At 54.2% G+C, this 17,953-nt stretch overlaps 1 protein-coding gene across 5 annotated transcripts in view; it reads left to right on the plus strand.

Annotated features, from left to right (window-relative positions):
- GPSM1 (G protein signaling modulator 1) overlaps positions 1-17,832 on the plus strand; it is a 64,534-nt gene extending 46,702 nt beyond the window's left edge. For 3 of the 5 annotated variants that reach the window (XM_058853877.1, XM_058853878.1, XM_058853879.1), the window contains 3 exons: positions 13,267-13,426; positions 15,563-15,771; positions 15,874-17,832. In XM_058853877.1, the coding sequence (XP_058709860.1) occupies positions 13,267-13,426; positions 15,563-15,771; positions 15,874-16,062 (558 nt within the window). In that variant the 3' untranslated portion in view covers positions 16,063-17,832. Of the gene's footprint in view, positions 1-7,964; positions 8,099-10,830; positions 10,921-13,266; positions 13,427-15,562; positions 15,772-15,873 lie in introns of those variants that run through there. The other 2 variants (XM_058853881.1, XM_058853880.1) reach the window with 2 other exon arrangements.
- The last annotated feature ends 121 nt before the right edge of the window (positions 17,833-17,953 follow it).

The raw sequence follows: 17,953 nt of genomic DNA on the forward strand, positions 1-17,953 counted from the left end.
TCAGAATGCTCCAGCTTGGGTTTGACTTGGTAGCAGATGTGTTTTAGGGGGTTACTGGAAGGATGGAATTCTAACACTTCAAAAATATCAGAGTTTGTGTCCCTCACCCTCCTCTGTACAAAAAGGAGAGGGCCCATGGAAGAAAGGGGCTGTATATTCCAGAAAAGACTTCCTGGGGACCTGCTCCAATTCTGGGCCTGTGTTTAAGGTCAGAGGTCTTTGAGGTTGGTGGGACTGAGCACAAGCCAGAGTTAAAGGCTAAAACACTTCATTGTGTCAAGGTTCAACAGCTGGAGCAAAACCCATGGAGCGAGGTAAGGATCAAACCCAGCCCCAGATCTCTGGATCTGTGCTCTGGAAATGGTCCTGATCCTCTGGACTCTCCCCTTCCCAGGGAATGATTCCTCATTCTCCAGACCTGTCCCCCACCCTGTCCTCAGCCAAGCCCATTTATAGTCAAGGCAAAGAGGAGCTGTGTTTGATTGCAGTGACGACTTGCAGGGATGGGTTGCTGATGTATTTAGACACTGAGCAATTTTCAAGCACTCTGCATCGCCAAACATTCCCTGGGACGAATGTTTTTATAAAGCCTTTTTTATGATTACAGTGAGAAGCAGCCATAAAAGAAAGGAATTTTTTGTAGGTCATACATCCCCGCCCCAGAGGCAGGTTGCCAGAGTTCTTCTGATGGTCTCAGGATTTGCTGGGGGTTTGTTGGGTTGCAGGATGCTCATGGTTGACCCTCCGAGGGCCAGTGGCAGGGATCTGGAGGATCCTGCCTGTCCCTGCTGAGTCAGGGGCAGTCCAGGCAGCTCTTGGCTGCCAGGTGAGCCCATCCATCCCCTGTGACCTCACTGGGAGCTGCAGAATGGGCTGGATGGATGCTGGGCTGCAGGGATGTGTCAGCCCTGGGGGCTTCTGGCCCCACAGCATCATTTCCCTGGTTGCCTTGTCGTGTTTGAGGGGAGATTGATACTTCCCCAGTTCCCTCTGGAGTGTGGGGTTTACAGCAGGCAGCCTTTGCTGCTCTGTGGTGCCTGTGCATCTTCCCTGTGTTTTCACATCAGCTTGGTCCCTGCTTCATCTCCCTGATGTTGGAATCCCACAACACAAGGGCAGTGCAAATCACACCCTCCTTCATCCCACAGCCTCCACGTTTGCTCAGCTGCAGGGGTGTAATTATGCCATTAGTGCTGGTCAGACTTTCTGGTGTAAACGTGCTCTGAGAGCCAGGGAGTGGAGAGGAAGGGTGAAGCCAGAGCCAGGGAGAGAGGAAAGGCAGCTGCTGCTAAATTTAAGACTGTTCCTATGACACCTGGAGGCTGCTGTGGTGGTGTCAGTCCTCTTGGAAGTGAGCAGGTAAACACAGAGCCGTGGCTTGTTCTTGGAGTGCTTTATCTTCCTCTTCAGCTGGTGAGACCTTGCAGAGTGCTCGGGGCAGGGAGGCTGTGCTGTTTCCTAGCTGGAGGCAGGATGTGCAGGAAAACCTGGAGAGCTCGAGCCTGACAGGTATGGGGAGGCTCTGCAGGGATTTGGGCTGTTGGGAGAAGCAGTCAGGGGTGTCTCCCCAGAGTAGTTTTAAATTGTCTGACCTGTCTTTCTCTCTCAGTGTCTCTGTTAAGCTGTAGGGTCCTTTTTAACTCCTGGCTCAGGTGTGTCTCTTGCACGGATGCTGCACAAGCCAGGAGAGGTTTAAGAGCTGCTCTCCCAAACCTGGAGGGTTTGAGAGCCAAGGCTCTCAGGAGTTCTGCAGAGCCCTGACAGTAATCCTTCAGTGGGACTTTGGTCATGGGAGGCAGGGAAATAAATGTGGGGATAAAAAACCTCTGCAAAAAGTGGCTGGATGGGGAACGTGGGGGGAGGCAGCAGCGCTTTCTGGCTTGTGCTGCCTCTGCTGCATTCGTTGCCTCAGAGGCAAATTATCAGTTTCTTCCTTGAATATTAACAGCTGCCAGGTAATGAATTCCCCCTCTCTGTTTTATAATGGCATTAAAATTGGGATTTGCCTTGGTTTTCTCTGTAATTATCCAATGAGCCTGGGTGAGCGAGAGGGAGGCAGGGCAGAGCTGGCTCTGCTGCAGGCGAGTGTCGTGCCTGGGGGATTGAACTTGGGAATGACCCTTCCTGAAGGGCAGATCCAAGGGATTGAATCCAGGAATGACCCTTCCTGAGGGGCAGATCCAAGGGATTGAATCCAGGAATGACCCTTCCTGAGGGGCAGATCCAAGGGATTGAATCCAGGAATGACCCTTCCTGAGGGGCAGATCCAAGGGATTGAATCCAGGAATGACCCTTCCTGAAGGGCAGATCCAAGGGATTGAATCCCTTCCTGAGAAGGCAGGAAACTTCCATGGGACAGGGCTGGTGTTGGCAGGGCAGTGTCTGCATGGGCTGCAGGGATCAGTGTCCCTGATCTCTCTGGCTTTGGGATATTCCTGTTGCTTGCACACCCTCTTTTTCTGTGTTTTCCCTCCTCCCAGGCTGAGGTCAGGCTGTGGATCAAAGCTGAGCCATGTGGAAGGGAGATGGGAGACAGGATTTGTACGAGCCTGTGCCGGTGCAGGGGTGACACCAAGGACACCCAGGGTGTTTCTCTGATCCCTCAGGTTGAGGATCAGGGACTCCATATTCCATCCTTAACTGGCTACATGTGGAGGTCAGCTCTGGAGCTAGAAAACTGTAAGAAAAAGCCTCTTACCAGAGGAATCTGCTCTAGGAAGGTGAAAACTGAACTGCTTGTCCAAGGTCACTCAGCAGAGTCGTGTTGGAGGTCTGGGGTCAATGACCCAGGCTGGAGGTGACAAACCAAACTCCCCAAATCCATTCTTCTCCCCTTGACTCACTGTAACTGAGTTTGCAGTTATTGGCACTTTGAAACCGTAATTGAGGTCTGCTTTCCTCCTTGCACAACCTTTTCTCCTGGCAAACTGTCAGCCATCAAGTGGGATGAGACAGTAAAAGAGATGTTACACTCACCATTTCCTAGAAACTGTCACTTTAAAGAGAACAGCACTGAAAAAAAAAAGGATGAATTGAAGCCAAACCCAGAGCGATAAACCTCCAAATCTTTGATTTCTCTCAAACTCTAGAACTTTTCATTCCTTTCTTGGGTCTCTGCCGTGCCTGGGGCACTTTGTACCTTCACAGTTCTGGCCTCTGGCATTCATTAAACTTCACATGGCGGAAGAACTTAAAAAATATCATAGCCCAGGTTCTCTTTGGATGTAAATCAGCCTAACTGGGCTTAAATCCCTGGAGCTGGGGTGACACCAGATGACAAGGGGGGCTCTGGTGGCTCAGGACTGTGTTTGATTTTCTTGCACAACCATCCCACAGCTCCCAGCTGTGTCTGGTGGGATCTGGCATAGATGGATCCAGCAGGTCTCTGTGCTGGAAGAAGGTCATGGTCTGGCTGTGCTTGCTGGGGTTACCTAAAGAATCCTTTGTGTACCAATGACTTCTGTTTCTTTTTATGTAAATGATATTTAAAACCAGGAAATGCATGCTAATATTGTGTTTTCTGGGTTTCACTGAAGGACAGAGCTGAATAACCAGACCAGTTCTGTCTGAGCCTTATCTTTGATGGTGGCTGCTTTCAGCTGCTGGGCAGAGCTGGAGGCTCCCCCAGAGGACACAAACACAGCACAGCCTTGGAGCAGGTTTGGGTTTTGTCTGTTGTTGCCCAGCTTTGGGAGGCCAAATCACCCCCAGAGTGCAGCCACTGGGACATCCTGCCCAGAGGCCACCCTGCTGCCCTCGCTGGCACCAGGCAGCTCCATCCCTGGAGTTTGTGTTCAGGGAGGAGGGTTCAGGCAGGCAGTGACAGGCAGTGACCAACTCAGGGGCCAAGTTGTTCCTTAGGTCCCATCTTTTGGATAGATCCCATCAATGCTATCCTCTCCTCTGGATTTAGGGTGGCCTTGGGGCGAGCAGAGGCTTTGGGGTGTCTCTGAGCTGTCCTTGCAGAGCCCCCCTGGGAGCTGGCTGAGGGTCCTCCATGGCTGCAGGAGGATGGGAATCCACGAATCACAGGAAGGTTTAAGGGCTGTTTGGTGGAGCTCTCCTGATAAAACCTGCCATGGAGAGTTCCCCTGTTCCCAGATGAGTGTGAAGGCAGCTGAGGGGGGCAGAATTGGAGGTGCAGGCATCAATTCCCAGCTGGACAGAAGGTGTCCCTGGACAGGTGTCCCTGGTTTTGGCACTGGCTGCAGGCTGGGCACAGCCTGTGTCAGGGTAATGTGGCCTCTGCTCACACTTCACCTTCAGCATCCACATTTCCCATTAGCAGTGCTATTTTTAAGCCTCCCTAGGCAGTTAACACCAATTAATCTAAAAAAGCCCAAATAATGGTTTTTCAGAGCCCCGGGCTCCTCCCCGTTCCCTGGGTGGCCCCAGAAGCCCTGGCAGGGCTGAGCCAGTGAAGTGCTCTGAGTGCAGGGACGGCTGGAGAGGCTCCCCTGGGGAGATGTGCAATTAGAGCAGGGCCCCAGACCATCCCATGGATCCAACTTTTCCATCCTGGATCGTGCTGTTTGTGCCACAGGGGGTGTTCCAGCTCCCTGCAGTGCTCATGGAAGAGCAATGGATGGGAGAGCCAGCAGGGCCAGACTCTGCGTGTGCAGGAGGTGCCACTCCCCTGGCACCCACAGGAAAGTCCCAGGAGGATTTTTTTGCCTGTATCTAAAGCCACTTGAATCCCAGCGCTCTCTGGGCACTGTCATGTGGAGCAAACCCCAAGCAGGGTGTAGTTTCATGCTGCCCTTTGCAGCAGCAGGTACCAGAGCAGGAGATGCTTTTGGCTGATAGGAGAAGCTGCTCCTGCCTTCACATGTGATTTTTGTCTTGCCTGTTTCAACTCTCCCGAGCAGGTCAGACAGACCATGGCTGCAGCAGCAAACCCACAGGTACCAGCCCCAGGAACCCTCCCTGCCCCAGCAGGGCCAGGATTTCGTGTTTTGTGGGGTGCCTTGCACAACAAGGCCTTGATCTCGAATGCGGCCTTCAGGCACTGCTGGGCTGTGAGTAAATAATAATTAAGATCTGGGCGTTTGCTGAGCGAGGGGTGTTTATGTGCAGGCTGGATGTGTTATGGGTGCTGATGTGATGGGTGTGCACAGCTCCACCACCAACTTCCCCCATCCCCACCACCTTGAGGAAGGTGCTGCATCTGCTCAGCTCCTTCTTAAAACCTCGCTGTGCTCAGAGCAAGTAGGTGTCTAAATCAAAGTCTGATTCAAAAAAGCAGCACAATTTTGGCAATCCAGAGATGAGCAGGCTTTTTTTTTTTTGCAAAGCCTTTTCAATGCAAACTGTCAGAAGGTTCCAATGTGAGGTGTGGGGAGAGCAGGACATCTCTGCAGCTGGAGCACTGCATTGTCTCCATCACCAAAGAGGAGCTCACCTGCCCTGCTCTGTGGGGCTTGGACTGGGGAGGTGATAGAGAAAGTGCTCTATATATTAACCTTGTGCTAATTAATCAGGAATATGGGTTATACCCTTTCAAGCAATGGAGTTATTTCAGTTTAGCAAATTAGTGCTGCTCAGCTGAGACTCCATGGCTGAGCAAGGTCCTGGTTCCACCCCTCTCCAAGTGCAGAGTCAGTCACTGCAAGGAGCTGTAGCTAAAACCCTGTGTTCTGCTGCTTGGGTGTGTGTTGGTGTGCACAGCCAGCTACCACAGCCCTGGGTCAGAGCTACACCCCAAAACCTTACTGCTTGTTGTCATCCACCTCCAACCTGAGTTGTTCCAAGCAGTAGTTCAGGTTCACTCCCAGTTTTGGTGTTCAGGGGATCCCCCGGGTTTTTGATGGGCCAGACTGACTTCTGCAGTCACTCATCTTCTCCAGAGACTGATCTGGAGTGAGAATGCTTCTACCTCGTGTCCTTGGTTAGTAAAACAAGCTCCAGGTGCTAAATCCGGGCTGGTGTGTTTCTGTTAAATAGTGCCAGGGAAACCCAGCCTGGCATGGTAAACACTGTCAAAATCCATGTGGAAAAGTTGCTACATTAACTGCAGAGTGTGTTTGAATACACAGAAGAGAAACCAGGAGTAATTCCCTCTGGTCTCAGCAGTGAGGGCTGGACTAACCTGTCATTTCAGGACAGGTTGTTGTGTAGCTGAGTAAAAAGCGTAAATCCCATATTAATGTGGTTGTGGCACAAAATGGCCCAATCTGGTCATGGTGGCAGTGACTTCCAGACAGTCAGATCAGCACTGCAAGCAGCAGAGGTGTCAGTAGCACTTCAGCCAGACACCCCCAGGCTCCCTCCAAATGCAGTCAGAAATGATATTGGCACCTGCTGCTGAGCCACAGGCCCGTGTGTGAGCCGTGTGTGGCAGCAGGGCACGGTCCTAACAGGTCAGCACTTACTGTATTTCGGAAGGAGGGAGCGTGGGTGAGTTATTTAGATTTTGTTTGGAACAATAAAACCTGAGTTATTTGAAATCTTAACAACAGAACCAGCTTTTAGCACCGGCGTTTATAGGGATGAGTGGGCGAGTTGTTTAAAGGGAAAAAAATCTTTGAAAACAGTCCAAGTGATAATTTCATGCTCCAAGGGAAGCGTGTGCACGTCCTGGGCCTGGGCAGGGTGTGGATGGGCTGTGCCAGGGGCTGGGCACAGCACAGTGCAGGGCACACGTGTGCCCAGGGCACGCTCAGCTCCCTGAGCTCCAACCTGACACTGTAGGTGGTGTCTCTGCAGATCTCAGATGTCTCACTCATTATTCTTTGCTGCATCCTAAACTCAGAGGGAAAATGTCATTTCCTCATCTTGTTCCAAGCGCCGACCTCCTGTGTGTGGGCTCTGCCCCTCTGTTATACCCATTTTCTGCATTTGCCCCTATACCAGCTGCAGATTTCCCCTTTCAGAGCTGTCCAAAGGCAGCTCAGATCTTCACCTCAGGGCCAGAGTGCCCATCCTGGTTCAATGAACCCCTGTTGCCCCTCTCTATCCATGGATGCCCTGATCCCAGCCCCAGTGGGAATGGGGCTGCAGCACCAGTGCTGAGCTCACAGGAGCTGTGCCCTGCCTTCCTTCAACCTTTCTTTTCCTCTTCAATCAGGGCCAGGTACAGAGCCCGCAGTCCTGATCTCAGGTCCCACAGTTCCATCTTTCTCTGGAAATTACTGTGTGACTCCTGGAAATGAATTTACTGGTGTGGAATAGCATGAGCAGTTCCCCAAAGCTGCATTTTTTGTTCAGTTTAAAGAGATTTCCTACTTTTGCAGTGAAAAATGAGAATGAAGGACAAGTGTGGACAGAGAGCCAGGGGTGCTGGTGGGGCTCTGTCCCCATTTTGCCCCTTGGAAAAGTGCTTCTCTTCCCAGTGCCCCATTTCACTGTCAGTAATTCCCACTTCACAAACGTGAGGTAGGAACAGTTCTTTGGCTGCTGTATGGCATTTCCATCTTTCCCTGTTTGAAACCCTGTAGCAATTAAAAATTTCCCTCTGTCGAGCAGTGTTACATTTAAATCAAGAGATGCTTATGGCTGAGCAGCCTCGGCTCTCAATAAGACAAAAAAACCACACATATCTAATAATACCAGGAGCAGGAGGACTATCAGGAGCTAAAAATGGCCCTTCAGTATTTTGGTGCTTTAAATCCAAACGATCAGAGTGTGTCTGTGTGTGCACAGAGCGTTTGCTGCCTGTGCCCGCGGAGCCGAGCGTGTTTGCAGATGTAGTTTGGGAGAATCGATCCCAATCTATTTTTAAGGTAAAGTGAGTGTGGCGGGTGGGAGGTGAGGAGGTGGAAGGAAAGCTAAATATTCACGTAGCTGCACTGTGTGTTTAAGAGCATCATCTAATAACGGGAGGATCGTGGCAGCGAGGTGAGGGAGAGAGGAGCTTTCTCTGGAGCCCCCCCCACATCGTGCCAGGGCACGGAGCGGCTCCGGGAGGAGGTGGCAGCGGGGCTGTCGCTTTAAGCCTCAGCTCGCAGCCAGCGGGTCACTGGAGCCGGCGCCGTTCCTCAACATCGCTCCGCACGAACCCCGCTCGGCGGGGCTGCCGGAGCCTGGGCAGCCCGAGCATCCAGCGCTGCTGCCCGCGGACATGTGAGAGCCGCAGCCCGGGGAAGAGCTGGCTGCTGAGGTCAGTGAGGGAAACTCGGGCTCGCTTTGTGTTTCCTTTCTCTGAAATGAGAGGTTGGATCGGGAGGAGCAGCAGGAGGAGGTGGCTGCGGAGACACGGAGGGTTCGCTCAGGCCGGGATGTGCCGTGTGTGTGCTCGGGGGTTTAAAGTTTTCAGGTAGCTCCGGTGTGAACTTTTTATTATTAATATAGCTGCAGCGGTGCTCGGGTGTGCTGTGTCTCACACAGAGGGTGGGCGGTGGGTCCCTGAGCCCGGCCGGGGGACACACGGGGTGTCTGGCACCAGCCCTGCCTCGGGGGGAGCGTGGCAGCAGCGCCCAGGGGGTGCCATGGGAGGGGAAGAAGTGTCCTGAGTAAAGAGCTGGGAGAGTTTTACAGCTCTGCTGCCTCTGGAGCAGACGAGGAGTGGAGACTCCAGCTGAGGAGGTGGTGGCTGGGGACAGGGACGATTCTCCAGGCATTTCACCTCCTGGTAAAACAAGCTGTGGATTTCAGCCAGGGATTTCCTTCCACTCCTCTCCTCCAGCCCCCGCTTGCCTCTCTGCAAACCTCCCCCTCAGTGCCTTTCTGCAGGTGAGCTTGGGAAGTTCAGTGCCTGATGTTTTTGGGGTTTGAGGTTGTGGCCGTGCCAGAGGTGCAGCCCCCACGCTGAGTTCAGCGGGGTGAGGTGTGGGGTGGTGCAGGATAAAGAAAAGCTGCGTGCAGGGGACTGACAGCCCAGGGAAAGGTGCTCCCGGCACCAGCGGCACCAGCCCTGCTCCTGCCTGGAGATTTTGAGGTTGGCTGCCTGGAAAAGAGCAGAGGTAAGGAGCAGTGACACGTCTGGTTCATGGGGCATGTGGGAATGGGTAACTGCCAGGCCTAGGACAGGTAGGTGCTTGTTTGGGTGAGGGCACAGATTTCCAAGGACTGTCCATGGGGGAGAATTTGGTCCTGGGGACTGCTTGCTGGGTCCTGTCCCAGCTCTGTTACTGTGAGATGTGGTCAGATCACTTCATCTCCAGGTTGTGTCCTTCCTGAGATCAGGTGGAATTGTGGTGGACACATTTTAATGCCGAGGCAGCGCGCTCTGAGGGGGTGACAGTGAGAACTGCTGTCACCCCTGAACCTGCTGCCCTCCTCGCTCGTCCCTGACCTGGGCACTCGCCAGGCACCTTCAGGCAGCAGTTCCTGAGCTGGATCTGCTGTACCAGACCCAGCAGTGTCCATCCACCCCTGGGTCCTGCCTGCAGGTCCCAACCCTGGAACGGCTGGACGAAGGCAGAGTGAGCAGCCCTAGAGCCTGATGGCTCCATCCCGCACTGGGTCAGGTCTGCAAGAAGCTGAGCCTGGAGAAGAGGTGGGGGACCAAAGGCAGGTCACTGCCCTGGGGACACCAGCTCTGAGAGAAGCTGGTCTGACAGAGGGACAAGATTTGGTCCTTTAGATGGCTCTTGGGTGTCCGTGGCTTGGCTTGGTGGGTGAAGCACCCGTGTTTGGGTGACCATGGAATTGCTGGGGGATGTGCCATGACTTGGCCAGCACAGAAATGCCTGCTGTGGTGCTTGGGGACTCTGGGGCACTGTCCCAGAGCAGATCTGATGCTTTGGGGGGGACTCAGCAGAGCTGTGGGAAGAGCTGCATCCCGAGCTGCTGTGGGGGCAGCAGGAAGCTGTGGGAGAAGCCGCCAGCAGAACGTTGGGTTGAGGGGATCTCTGGCAGCAGATGTTGGTGTTGTGGAGGGCACAGCTGGGGCTGGCTGGGGGTCTGGGTTGCTCAGGTGCCACAGAGAGATTGGGACAGGATGCTGATCCCAGGATGGGGCTTGGCAGTGGGAGTGTGTCCGAGGAAGGTTCTCTGCAGAGTCCCGGGTGGGACTTACGGACTGTGGCTTCAGGTGTTGGGAGCTGGGAAGTGGTTTAGTTCATGCAATGAGGTTTTCTGCCTTTGTTTAATGGCTTTCCAGAATCTGAGTGAAAATGGGCAAGGGGGGTGAGGCACAGAAGTCAGTTCTGATTTTGTTTTGCCTCACCTGGGATCGCCCCAGCCTTGGCCTCACCAGCACATCTGGAGTGGTCAGACTGAGGAATTTCCACAGGAGATGCTGCTCCATGTCCTGCGCCTCTGGGGCAGAGCTGGGCAGCCCACGACCTTCTCAGCCCAAAACTGTGACAGGTTTTATTTGGTGTGAGAGTTTATCAGAGAGGAAAATGGGCAGATTTGTGCTTCTCCATCGGGCGTAATGACCCCAAGGTCACTGGGGGTCCCAGCCTGCAGGGAGAGGGGACAGTGGCAGGGCAGGCGTGAGCAGCTGGTTTTTGCTGCCTTTCCAACACCTTGGCTGTGGTTTTACACATCCTGAATCCACCCAGGCAGGTTAAACAGCCTGTTCCTCCACCAGCGAGGGAATGTGTGCAAAAGCCTGGCTGCATTCCAGTGGCCTGTGTAAGGAGAGAGTCCTGCTCCCTGCCACTCTCAGAAAATGCAAACAAAGCTCTGACCCCCATGACTCCACCTGCCTGGGATGGTGCCATCCCTGCCCTGGTCGAGGTCAGGGAGCAGGAGCAGAGGCTCTGCGCTTGTCCTTGTCCCTGTGTGGGCAGAGGTGGGAGCGGCTCTGTGCCTGTGCCAAGGACAAATGTGTTTGCAGCCCAATCTGCCCTGGGGTGATCTCTGCAGTGCCAGCATCCCCGGCTCCCTCTGCCCCGTGCAGATGGGATTGGTTTTACTCTTTGTGAGGGTGTCTGGCTGCCACAGGAAGGTAACAGTTGGCAGAATTTGGGCAGTTGCAGTGCTGGAGGCAGAGGACAGGGGATGAGGCCAGACAGGCACACTGGCCACGAGGTAAGAAGTGTTGGGGCTGGAAACCGAAGCTGGTGCCCAGGAGCCGTGTGGGGATGTGGCTGTGTGTCTGTGCTGTGGCAGGGCTGTTGCTCAGCCCCTAAGGGGATACCCTGGCTCCCGGGAAGCCTCCTGACCCTGGTTGTGCCAAGCCTCGGGCGAGCACAGCTCAGGAGCAGATGGCGAGCCCCAGGGTGTGATCATACCTCCATCTGTCCTGCCTCGGGGCTGGGAGCAGCCTGGCAGGGAAGGAGCGAGCGCTCTGTGCCTTGTCCTTGTCGTATTTGGGTATTTTAATTAGAGAGGTTCAGGCCTGGGGCAGGGTTTGGCTGGAGGGAGCCCACAGGTGCTGCCCTGGGGCTGCCCATGGGCCATCCTGGGCTGGCACAGCCCTGTCGGCACTAACGTGGCCCATGGGCACTGACCTCCTGCCCCTCTTGGGTGCCACTGGGAGGTACCCAGGCACACAGCCAGCCCTGTCCCACACCCTCATGCTCTGGCTGCTCTTCTTACTGATTCAGAGCATCCTCTTCCCTGCCAGGTGCATTGGGAGCAGGATCCTGACAGCCCAAACTGCAGGGTCTCTGCAGGATGTGCCAAGGGGGGTCTGGTGTCTGTGGAGGGGAAGCTCTGAGCTGGGGGCTCTGGCCATGCACTGCCAGGCTGCTCCTGCAAGCTGGATCTTCTCCCTGGATCCAGGACTTGTCTGATTTACTCCATGCAGTCGTGGAACAGCGGGAGGGAGGCTCAGTGTGAATGAACCGGTTTCCTCGTCTACCCTGAAATTTGGGTCACACAACCCAACATAGCAGAGCTGTGAGAGATGTAGTTCACCCTCAGTTCAAGCCCGAGCCAGCTTTGATTTCTGAGGTACAGCTGCTGGTGGTTCAGAGGGTCCACTGGAGCTGTGGCTCCATTAGTGGATCAGCACGTGGCAGGCAGGAGGTGAGAGGGGTTTTTCCCCTCCCTGATCAGCTCCCACATTGCCAATGTTCCTCTCTGGCCCGCTGCTAATTTTGACGCTGCCCTAAATAGAAGCTGAGTGCATCTCATCTGCTTTGCTTAGCATACAGGAAAATTGTTTTCCTTCATTTACCCAATCCAACTTGTGGCTTTAACCCTGTCAGCACAAGTGTCTCCCCACTGCAGAGCTCCCATGAAGGGCTTTGCCTGTCCCTGCCATGGGAAAGAGCTCTGGGGGGAGCAGCAGTCTGTGTGGTGGGATTGGGAGGGCTCCCAGGCTGCCCAAAGTGGCCACCAGCAGAGCTGGGAGAAGGACTTTGATTCACCAGCAGCCAAGGGAATCCCTTGCTCTGCTGGGAAGTCTGGCTGTGTCCTCTCTATGTCTCTGGTAGAATGTGCAGCCCCTCAGGAGGAACCCAGTGCCCCTTCCCAGACTGGCCTCTGCTAGAAAATAGCTCAGATAGACCCAGTTCTAAGAGGTTTTGGCTGCTTTCTGTTGTGGATTTTTTTCCAGCAACTGTGGTGGAACCAGCTTGGTGTGTAGGGAATATCCCCAAGCCTGGCAGATTCCCCTCTTATCACTGGCTAATTTTATCTCCGAGTCCAAGTGACTCCTTGGAAGGATCTGTTGTTCCTGCTGCTCTGTCTGTTCCAGATCAGGACACACAGCCCCTCTCCCTGCTGGAAGTGGCTTGGAGAGGCTGCCTCCAACGCGAGCTTCCTGCAGCACAACTTAAATATATCCCTGTCCAGTGCAAGGTGCCCATTTGGGGCCCTTGTGCAAGAGCCGTTGTCCTGAAAAACTGTAATTTTGTGGCATTTTCAGCTGGGTGACTGCTACAAGTGCTGTGCTGAGGACACAGGGGCAGCGAGGGGAAGTGTTGGGGTGTGAGGAGCAGTGGCCTGGAAAGGTTGGTTTTAGCTGGTGGAAAAAGCAAACCCTGAGCTTGGGCTGAGTCCTGGTGGAGCGCAGGGCAGTGCTCCAGCCAGGGTGGCTGCACGGTTCCCCTCATGCCACTCTGAGCCCAGCCCTTTCCAGCCCAGAAGCTCCCCTGGGAGCGGTGCCAGGGTGAATGCTGTCTCCTTCCCCCTCTTGCCCGTTCAGCCTCCAGGTGCCTCTGGCTGCTCTGCAGTGGCAGCGGCTGCACGAGGCTCATCCGTGCGCCAGGCTGGGGTTTGGGCTGCGGCAGTGCCCGGAGCCTCTGGGGTCAGAGGGACCGAGGAGCAGAGACCCCAGCAGGCTCCGGATTGTGGGGCTTGGCCCGCTGGGGTACAGCCCTGAGCAGATCAGGAGAGGGCACAGCTGCTCCTGAGGCTGCACTGGACGGAGCGATTGATTCAGGGATCTGTTTGGGGTGTTCTGACTCTGACTCTGATCTCTCTTAGAAAATCAACCGGACCCCTTCGGACGAGGAATGCTTCTTTGACCTGTTGAGCAAGTTCCAGAGCAACCGGATGGATGATCAGCGCTGCCCGTTGGAGGAGTGCCCAGCCGAGGCTGCGGAGGCAGCTGCCACGCGGGTCCCTGCCCTGGGAGAGCGGATATGTGAGCACTGATGCGTTCCCAAGTCCCTGTTCCTGTGGGAGTGACGCTGCTCCCGTGGCGTGCCCAGCTGTTGTGGTTTGCCGTGCATCCCGTGATGTTTTCCCTGAGCCTCAGCTCTCTGAACTTTAGCAGTTCCTTGGCAATCTCCGTCATTATTTAAGGAAGGAAAAAAACATTCTTATGTAAATGGTTGCCGAGGGAAAGGCTGGAGAATGTGAGCTAAGGTTTGGGGAGTAAATTAGCGAGAGGAATGCAAAATACACTTGGATTTTTTCAGTGTGGGTCTTTAGGTCTTGGATTCTGAACAGGGAGGTTGGCACAAGGACTTGTGACACTTCCAGTACCTCCAGGAGGAAGATGATGATGGCCATTGCTGAGGGAGCTTTGTGAGAACCTGGGGTCTGGGACATGCAGGGGCCAGGTCAGGCTTTCTCAGGCAAGTTAAAATATTGCCAGTTTTTGTAACAGCGTTGCCATGGAGGAGAAACTTCTGGGTTTTGTACTGTTCTTGGATGCTGCGGTGATAGGTGCTGTGTGAGGACAGAGGAGCCAGAAGGATGGATAAACAGTGGGAAGCTTCTCAGGCAAACAGCCCTGGGAAGGATGGGGATAAATTGAGGAAGGCGCCTGACAAATAGGGCAGGAAAGGCAGGGCTCTGTTTGCACTTGGGTTTTGTGGCTTTTTCAGTGTTCAGGGCCTTTGTTTAACCCAAGCGGGGGAGAAGCTCTAAAATGCACGGATCACCCTCACACACTTAATCACCAGCACAAAGGGCTCAAACCAGTTATTTAACCTGATGGATTCGTTCATCATCAGTTTCCAAATGAATATGAAGTGCAAACGGGAGAGGAGCCCCCTGACACTGCTCCCAGAGCCGCAGCACAGGGAGCATGTGCCAGGGCAGGGGCTGAAGGCCAGCCTGTGGCAGGAAGGCAGGTTGGCTGTGAGGTGAGAGGGTTTTTATCATCTAAAAATAAGGTGGAGAGCATTGCTTTGTCAAGAGATATGTTTCTGACACACAAGTGCATTTGGCTGTAACAGCTGTGTAATTTAGGAGATGGGGTTGAAAATGCGGAGCTTTATAAAGGATGCACGAGCAGCCCCACGTTCTGTTCGGCTCATTTGGGCTTGGAGCCTTTTGGACGTGTTATTTTTGAGGATTCTTTGTGCGCTGAAGGGGAGGAAACTGATCCCTGCGTCAGTACTGAGATTTTCTTGTGTTTGTGCAGCTCCATGAGCTGGGGCTCTAAGGACTTGTGTTGGGAGGCTCGGAGCAGGCTCTGCTCCAGTGCTTTGTGCTCAGGGAAAGTAACACCACCTGGGCTGGGTTTCTCAGTTTTCCTTTGATGGTTCCTGTCCAAGTGCAGTGTCTGTTGTTTGGGAGCCCTCCCCTACCCAGCAGCTGCAGGAGCCAACAGGCTCTTTGTAGGTAGTGCTGCCCTGGGGCATTTCCAGAGGGTCAGAGGTGGATAGATGACATGCACTGGTTCTGGACTGGGACCACCAGCACAGCCCAGGCTCTGCTCGGTGGGATGAGAAGAAGCAGAGCCCAGGAGTGTTTTGCTGGTGCTGACGCAGGTCCTGCAGCCTGTGACAGCCGGACTCACCTCGGCAGTGCCTCTCCTTGAGCAAACACCCTGCATTTCTGGGGGGCTTGGGAAGGTGCTGCCAGGTGAGAGGCTCAGCCAGGCCTGGGCTTTGCTAATGGCCTGTCTGCAGTTATTCCCAGCTGTTGGGACTGTGTGGGTGCCTGTCACAGCCACAGGGACCATCAGGAACTCTGCGATTGCCCAGCTCTGCCTGTGCCTCTTGGTGCAGGTGGAAACCAGAGTGGAAGGGGCAGTGCTGGAAACAGCAGGGATGGTACACAGGCAGTGGTTCAGATCCCACTGGAGCTCCTGGGCTGAGGTGGCACCTTTGGTGGCCTCCAGGAGCTGGCCAAGCAAAGGCAGGGAGCCCCACAGGGGAGCCAGCTGTGCAAGGTGGGTGTGTGACGTTCTGCTTTATCAAGGCACCTGATTCCCCCGCTGCTGCCTGCTGGGTTTGTGTGGCTTGGAGAGGAGTTTGGGGGGGGGGATTTAGGCTCAGGTGGGGCAGGCAGAGCTGTGACCCTGCCGTGTGCTCCTCTCCCCCAGCACAGTCCACCCTGATGGCATCTCCACAGACAGAGGAGTTCTTTGACCTCATTGCCAGCTCCCAGAGCAGGCGTCTGGATGACCAACGTGCCAACGTGGGCAACCTGCCCGGCCTGCGGATAACCCACAACAACCTGGGCCACCTGCGTGTGGAGGGGGATGCCCAGGAGCCCGGGGACGAGTTCTTCAACATGCTCATGAAGTGTCAGGTACAGGCACAGGGCTGGGGGAGCTCTGACACCTCTGCTCCAGCCCCTTCCTCCATGGCAGGGCTGTCCTGGCCTGTGCTAACGCCTCTCTCCCCCCTGCAGTCCTCCAGGATCGATGACCAGCGCTGTGCTCCACCAGACTCCATCCCCCGTGGTCCCACCATGCCCGACGAAGACTTCTTCAGCCTCATCCAGCGTGTCCAGGCTAAACGCATGGATGAGCAGCGTGTGGATTTGGCCTCAGCCCAGGAGGAGGCTGAGGAGGAGCAGCAGAGGCCTGGTTCCAGCTAAGAACTGGGCTTTGGTCTGGGGGGGTTGTTTCAGCTTATTTTGTTTTTTAAAAAGGAAAAAGAGTAGGTGGTTTCAAGCCCAAATGCTTCTGTGCTCCCAGTCTTGTCCTGGGAGCTGCACCTCCATCATGTTCCTACAGGAGAGCCCAATGGATGGGGGACAGTTTTTAAATAAGGGTTTTTTTAAGGACACTTGGCCGCTGTAACTCTGGGCACAGCACCTGGAAGACTTTAGCAGCCCCTTGTTCATCACCTAAAACCCCAGGAACTTGGAGGAGCCCACAGGGGGTAGTTAACTCCAGCCTTGATGTCTTTTATTTCCACACTTTTATTTAAACAGGGAAAGAGAAGAACACCTTTTCCATTTTTAAGTCCTCCTATCTTCCCTGACGGAAATGGCTCTGGATCCTTCTCTGGAACATCTTGTTCAGCTTTGTTCCTTCTACAGGAGTAAAAGAGCCCAAGTCCTTTAAACCTTACTCCACCCCAGCTGCATCGTGGTCCCACACACCTGAGTGTATTTTAGGTTTGCTGAGGACTCTCTGGAGAACCTTGGACATTGTCTGCTTCCAGCTGCAGCCTTGCAGGACCTCCTGAGCAGGGCAAAGCCTCACTCACCCTGAGCTTTAGTGGGATTTGTTACCTCTGGAGCCCACTGCAGCCCCATGGCAGGGGCTGTTCCTGGGCAGGAGGAAGGAGGAAAGAGGTCTCTGCCCCAAGTGTTCAGCCCATGGCAAGCAGGGACGGCTCCTGCTCCCACTGAGCCGATGTGAGGATGTTCAAGACAGAACCTGTGTGTGACAAGAGCCCTGCTTCAACAGCCAGCAAAGCTTTCTGCCCATGGCTCGTCCCTCCTGCCTTCTGTGTCCAACAGCAGCTTGGGCCAAGGGCCCTTCCCTCCCCTCGTTTCTCCCTGACCCAGCACTGAGCTGCTCGCAGTGAGACACTCTGGTTCTGTCCGCCTGATTCCAGCCACTGGAGCCTCAGGAGAGCCCCAGCCTGGGGGGCTGGCTGGGAACTCACATTTACTGCCATTCCTTCCCCTTTTGGACCAGCTGGAAAAGCTGGAGGAGGGGAGGAGGGACCTGACCTGAGGAGGTGCAGTATTTTTCCTTTGCTTGACCAGAGACTATGCTGGACTCCAGAAACTCCAGCGCCGAGTTGTGCCGAAGCAGCGCTGCTCCTGCAGAGAATAAATCAGCACTTTCCATTCGAAATGCGTTTGATGGAAACATTCCCAAACAGCAGGGAGATATTTTTAGACCAGTGATGCTGCTCATGGGGCATTTACCCTGCCTGCACTGACCATGTGGAGTGGTAGCTGCAGTTTACCTGCTACCTGGGAGCACTCACCTGCTGCTTGGCTGGGGCTGGGCAGAGCTCTGGAGAGGGGAGAGGAGGAGATGCCCATCCTGTACCTACTAGCCAAGCTGGCATTTGTAAAAGAGGAAAACAATGATGATGAGTACCTGACCAGCTGCAGGCTCAGGCCTCTGCAGCTCTCAGCCAGGTGGTGAACTGGAACCTGACCATTAAGCTTTCAGAGGTATTATTGAGGTATTATTTGCCATATACTTGAATGTATGAGCTTATTTATTTTTTACATGTGCATTTGCTAATGTCATTTTAATGGGGAATTTCCAACCCACAGGTACTTGTTTTTTTTCTAAAAAATAATCTGCCAAATGGATTAATATATTAGAAATGAGTACAGCTCAAGGGGAAGGGGTGGGGGGAATTGTGCTTAATAAATATTTGTGTCTAAGCTTCAGTGCAAATATTAATTTCCATTATTTCTTGGCTGACAGCAGGGTTAATTCTGGCCCTTTGGAATAGGGATGAGGGTGAATGGGGGGGGTCTCTGGTAACAGACACCACCACCTGTGCTAAGA

The sequence above is a fragment of the Poecile atricapillus genome, chromosome 20, assembly GCF_030490865.1.
Source record: "Poecile atricapillus isolate bPoeAtr1 chromosome 20, bPoeAtr1.hap1, whole genome shotgun sequence".
In the NCBI taxonomy this organism is placed as follows: Eukaryota; Metazoa; Chordata; class Aves; order Passeriformes; family Paridae; genus Poecile; species Poecile atricapillus.